The 6,131-nt window shown below is 45.9% G+C and overlaps 1 protein-coding gene across 1 annotated transcript in view; it reads right to left on the bottom strand.

The window, feature by feature from the left end:
- Positions 1-1,780: 1,780 nt before the first annotated feature.
- Positions 1,781-6,131, bottom strand: part of LOC106820212 — a 17,927-nt gene continuing 13,576 nt past the window's right edge. The window contains exons 9-11 of the mRNA XM_014824753.1: positions 4,380-4,728; positions 3,917-4,033; positions 1,781-3,059 (exon numbers count right to left, since the gene is read on the bottom strand). Of these exons, the coding sequence (XP_014680239.1) occupies positions 2,767-3,059; positions 3,917-4,033; positions 4,380-4,728 (759 nt within the window). The 3' untranslated portion in view covers positions 1,781-2,766. The remainder of the gene's footprint in view (positions 3,060-3,916; positions 4,034-4,379; positions 4,729-6,131) is intronic.

Genomic DNA, 6,131 nt, shown 5'->3' with positions numbered 1-6,131 from the left:
TCTCTCTCTCTCTCTCTCTCTCTCTCTCTCTCTGCTCTCTCACAACATAATACGCACACATTAGGCGCGCGCTTCGGAGCGGCACACACACACAACACACACAAACACATTACAGACACACGCTGCGCGCTCTTTCTTCGCTCTCTCTCTCTCTCTTGCCCCCTCTCTTCTCTGCTGCCTCTCTCTCTCCGCTTCGTCACACACACACACACACACACACACAACAACACACACACACACACAACACACACACAATACACCAATGTCCTGTTCGCTCGCGAAAATTCTACACACGCGTTCAGCGCGTAACGGTTTTTTTTCCGATAAGGAAAGATTGTATTTAACGGTCAAACCAGCGAGCAGAGTTATTTCCACAGGCAGCAGCAAAACAATTGGCCCGTCACCGCCCCGCTCGCTACATTATACGGGTTCTCAGCAGGACGAAGCTCTATTGCGTATAGCGGGGGGGGGCGTTCAGCGTTGGGCGGTCAGTAGAGCAGTGGACGATGATGATGACGATGACGATGACGCGATGACGATGACGATGACGATTAGGCCGGGACTGCGCGTGAAAATTATGGTTTTCTTGTAGGCGGATGCTGTGGACTAATTACGCTATCGTAACGATAGTTGAATCCGTTGGTACATATCGAATGCTTTTAGTATATAGGCCACGTCTCTAAATATTGCCCCACGTAGCGGGTTTTTGACGACGCGATGACCCGATACCAAACGAATATGCACAACACACCCAAGATTTTCGATGTCTCTTGATGTAACTAATCAATCGAACATTATAGAGTCTCGGTGGACAAACCATGCGCTGAAGGGATCAGCAGCGCAGTCGGCCGACGGCCCATTCTTCCCTCGTTGACGATGACTAATTCTGTGTTCATATAGGGAGGACGCGCATTTGATAGGGGATTTTGGCCGGTATGCCGGATTTTAAACGACGTTGGCCAGCATTTTTTAGTTGTTTTGCTTTCCGTTCGAAGCGCTGTTTTTAAGTTTTTACTTTTTCAACCGTATGTCGAAGTATTTTTCTATATTTTGTGTACTTCGTGAGTAACCCCGATACCCGTTGCCTAATTAAACGGAATTCGGAAATTAGTATAAAAATGCCCGTGCGCGCCCGACGAAAGCGACGGTCATATTGCCGTCAGCCTTCCGTTGACCCACCCACAACCCCGGGCCCGCCAGAAAGGCCCCGTGGAGAGCGAGAGAGAGAGAGCGAGAGAGAGAGAGAATACCGTAACACCAAACTCAGTCTGGATAAATACACATTTTTATTACAAGCAGCCTTGCGGATGCGAGAAGTTATTCGTATTAGATTTAATACATAATTGCATTTTGGCTCACCACACGACCTCAGTAAACATGTCAACAATATCTAGCATCAGTCTATATCACGGTCGATCGAACGTACAGCTCTCGAATATTACCAGCGCTATTTTAATATTCGATATAGGTGTTGAACAACAGTAGAGGGCGTCCATAGGCTGCAGGCCTGAATAAGCATCGAACAAAAATTAATTAAAAATACTCACAGTCACACTGTTACTGCGCTTACACAACATACACTTTATTCATGTTAAATAACTACAGATTCATGCTCTATGCTCCGTTCGAAACTTTTGCCAGCTCTATGATGCGAATTTCTGCAAAGTTGTCTGAACACATTTCAAAGACACACATGACCAACCGCTCGCTGCGGCTACGCCACCTGACGGAATGTCACGAATACACAACAGACCAATTTTACTTCCACGAGGCATCTAACTTGCGTGCATAATGCAAATTATTGCACTCTAGTGCCGAATTTCTGCGAAAAAATGCCCAAAAAGGCCTTTTCTAGAAACAAAATAGGCTTACTGGTATACGCCTCCTATATACCAAGAGGGAACCCTCGGACCATTCAACAGAATAACTTAGCGCCATCTGTTATTAGATGAGAGAAACACATATGTCATCATCATAGAATGTTTTGATGCAACCCGCGTATGTAATCGCATAATCCTTTAGAGCAATCTTCACGCTTCATATGCTACCAAAACGCCACAAACGCCTAAAGGGTGTTAGTGTAGCTTTATTTATACGAACATGAGCTTATAGTATAACACTTATATACAAAATTACCGGTAATCGTTCTAGTTATATTGAAGAAACTAAGTTAAAAAATACACGAGAAAAGCACTGAGCGTCTTTAAATGTGATGATGGCATTTATGATGCAATACTTTATAGCACCATGTATATTAGAAAAATTAATTAATTTTAATTCGCATATCATTAAGTTATTTATATGCTTTATAAATATTGCAATTGTTTTCTCTTAACTTATATTCTATATTCTTAGTATTTTATAGGCCATACCATGACTGTACACGTAGAAATATATATATATATTTACTTTTTATAAATCAGACCGCACATATTATGTCTGCGATAGTTTTCTATTTCCTCAATATGTTTACAAAAACATCATATAATTACAGACACGCGAATATACTGCCACGCACGCACACATGCACGCGCGCACAAGTACACGCGGGCACACAGGCACGCGCGCACACGTAGGGCCTATACATGCACGCATACATGCACGCACGCGCATGTTCCGGCATCCGTATATATGCCATTTTCATCCGGAACACCATCGTCGGCATCACCGTAACCCACCGCCTGCTAAATTTAGCTACGTATATTTTTGATCGTCTCCACTAGAGGGCATCGTCTCCGCACTGCTACGAGCCAAGCTATGAGTCGCTCACGAATGACTCTGGCCGCTGGTGGCGTTGCGTATGCTATACTTTACGTTCATATTACCCATCGTGCCTGCGCGTACGGCGTCAGCATGTAGCGGAACCGTCGGAACATTCCACGGCCGGAAGTAACTGCTTGCATCGTGACGACGTCCACCGATCACAGGCGTCGATATGGTTGAGCAAAGGTCCAGACCGTTGACGGGAGGGCTCGGCTGGTATTGGTATTTCTTCTGAGCCATTATGTGCAGTTTGATGCAGGTGATGGCGATGATGACGATGGTGGCGACAAGGATGGCTGCAAAATGACGGACGGTAATATTCACTAACCGATGATAATATAGAATAGAATTATAAACACGGACACACGATAGCTTCCTCTTCTTCTTCTTCTTCTTCTTCTTCTTCTTCTTCTTCTTCTTCTTCTTCTTTATCTCGGGTCACTACACTACACTCGACCTAGCCACTGCCGCACACAGGACCTTGCACGGTGGTTGAAAGCCTCAAGGTTTCTAGGTCTACAGAGCTCTGTTAACGCTATAACCGCATATTCCCAACTCTTTCGCGTGACTCTAACGAGGTTTCTATCTCTTTCGTGGACATACTACCATTCTCGCGCTGTACACTGACGTCACGCTTAGCACACGTTTAATGAGCAGAATCTTTGCATGCCGAACCTAATATGTATGTCTGCATGCTCGTCCATACCTACTAACGCCATCTGTCGTTTAGAAAAAGTACCAGTCGAAATTGATAACCTATATCGACAGGGTACATACTGGAGTATGCATCAACCTTTTTCTGGACGCTTAGTTTAATATTCAAGCTATAGCTTAATCAGAAGATCTCTCATGTATGGAATGCATGGCGGCATCAGCAGGAAAATTGCCGCGGATTTAGAGGCGCCTGGCTATCGAGGAGAAAACGCGCGTGTTATTATAATGGCTTCCCTGCTCGAGAATCAAACTCGATTATAACGCACTAAAGCCGCAAAGCAAAATGCCGGAAGATTTTTATAACCAGAACAAGCATCATCGCATGTTTCATTCATATCTCATTCTCTCCCTCTCTCTCTCTCTCTCTCTCTCTCTCTCTCTCGCGCGCGCTCTCTCTCTCTCTCCCGTGTTGTACTGGAGACCGGGGTCGTGTACGCACCTGCTAGCACGAGTATAACGATGACGAATACTTCAGTGTCGACGCAGGACGACGTGGGAAGAGCACTAGCCTCAGCTTCCAGCATGGCGCTCTTTAACCCTCCATCGGTCGGGTAGTCTGCAATGGGTTGCAATAATTAAAGGTTGGGGTAATAATTGTCGTATGTTTGCCAAGCGTGCGAGCGTGCGTATGTGCGTGCGTGCGTGTGTGCGTGCGTGCGTGCGTGCGTGCGTTTGTGTGTGTGTGTATATGTATATATAATATGTATGTATGACAGTTGTATATATATAAATATATATTATTATCGTATATATATATTATATTTATTTACATATTTATATTTTTATATATACATATCTATATATAGATATATATTTTATATTTATATAAACATATAGGCATGTGAATGAGCAGTAACTTCCGTATTTTACACGCAGGTGGGATGCAAGCGAACATTTCCTACCGTCATCTCCTGGCAGTTTCATCCGTATTCCAGAATAGAGATTCAGCTGCTCCTGAACTCCATCTTCTTCCTCAGCGTCTTCCTCCTCCTCCTCCTTATCCTTCCAGTAATTTACTAGGTAGTCTGCATCCGCCGCACCCCCCTCGCTCGTTCCCTCTTCTCCCGGTAGGCTCTGATCAAAGGACGTCTCGGTGTCTGACGTCACATCCGGGTAGTATCCCTCGGGAAGCGACTCTTCGAAGTCGGTGGTGAGGATGTTGGGACGCGGCCGGGCGACCCCGCCATCTTTATCTCGACTTAATGCTCGCCTCTGCTGATTCTCTACAGGTCTTGCTTCTGTACAGTCCCTCTGTTCAACACGAGTAAGGGTATCAATATTATATATATATATATATATATATATATGGTTGCAATAACCATAAATGTTTTTGAACGGAATTTAATTCCAGTCGTCGTATGCAGGAGCCGACATTCCGCATTTGTTCGTGTAAACGGATAGAATTGACACACAGACAGACAGACACACACGCGCGCACGTGCGCGTACGCACACACACATATTGTATTTACGGACCAGCGTGCAGTTATTTCCACGGCAGCAGCAACAATGCCAAGTCACCGCCGCTCCGCTACATATACGGTCTCAGCAGACGAGCACTTTGGTTAGCGTCAGCGTGGCGGCAGTGACGATGATGATGACGATGACGATGACGATGACGATAGCCGACCTCGCGAAAATATAGTTTCTGTAGGCGGATCTGTGGATAATTAGCTATCGTAACGATAGTGAATCCGTGGTACATATCGAAGCTTAGTATATAGGCACGTCTCTAAATATTTGCCCACGTAGCGGTGACGACGATGACGATACCAACGAATATGCACACACACCCAAGATTTCGATTCTCTTGATGTAACTAATTCAATCGACATATAGAGTCTCAGTGGACAAACATGGCTGATCAGCAGCCGCAGCGCCGATGACGTTGACGATGACTAATTCTGTGTTCATATAAGGAGGGCGCATTTGAGGGGATTTTGCCGATGCGGGATTTTAACGACGTTGGCAGCATTTCAGTGTGCTTTCGTCAAAGCGCGTTTAAGTTTTACTTTTTCAACGTGTCGAGTATTTTCTATATTTTGTGTACTTGTGAGTAACCCGATACCCGTGCTATTAACGAATTCGGATAAAATGCCCGTTGTGCGCGTACCAACGTCATATTGCCGTCAGCCCTTCGTTGACCCCCACCCACAACCCCGCCCGCTAGAAAACCCCCGCCTACCCACGCCCACTCGCTCGCTATCCCACCTACAACCTCGCCTACCCTCCCGCTCGCCCACCCCCGCTCACCACCGCTACCTCTCCTGCCGCTGCCTGCCCCCGTCATGCAACACCACGTTTATCAACTTCTTCGCGTCTTGAATTTTCTGGTCAAACGCCAGAACTTTGCAGCATTATACGATGAGCGCAAAAACTTGCTAGACAAAAAAGCGCCGAACATCGATGTTGACACGAGCAGAATTCGGCGCAACAGTAGCAGTAGCGTCCGCCGTGGCGGTGAGAGAACGAGCGAGCTACCAGATACATGCGGCAGTACAGCGTAATCAGGGCCGTAGGCTGAGCCAATTCCGGGGAGGGGGGGCAAAATTTCATGACAACTGTGTAATGATGAGCGACGGGCGCAGCTCTTGATCGACGTCCATAGTGTGGTAGGAGTGGGTCTGAGACAAGGCTTTCATTTACGATTATTAG

The sequence above is a fragment of the Priapulus caudatus genome, unplaced genomic scaffold (genome assembly GCF_000485595.1).
Source record: "Priapulus caudatus unplaced genomic scaffold, Priapulus_caudatus-5.0.1 Scaffold41, whole genome shotgun sequence".
NCBI classification, from domain to species: domain Eukaryota; kingdom Metazoa; phylum Priapulida; class Priapulimorpha; order Priapulimorphida; family Priapulidae; genus Priapulus; species Priapulus caudatus.
This window is presented reverse-complemented; position numbering and strand designations above follow the sequence as displayed.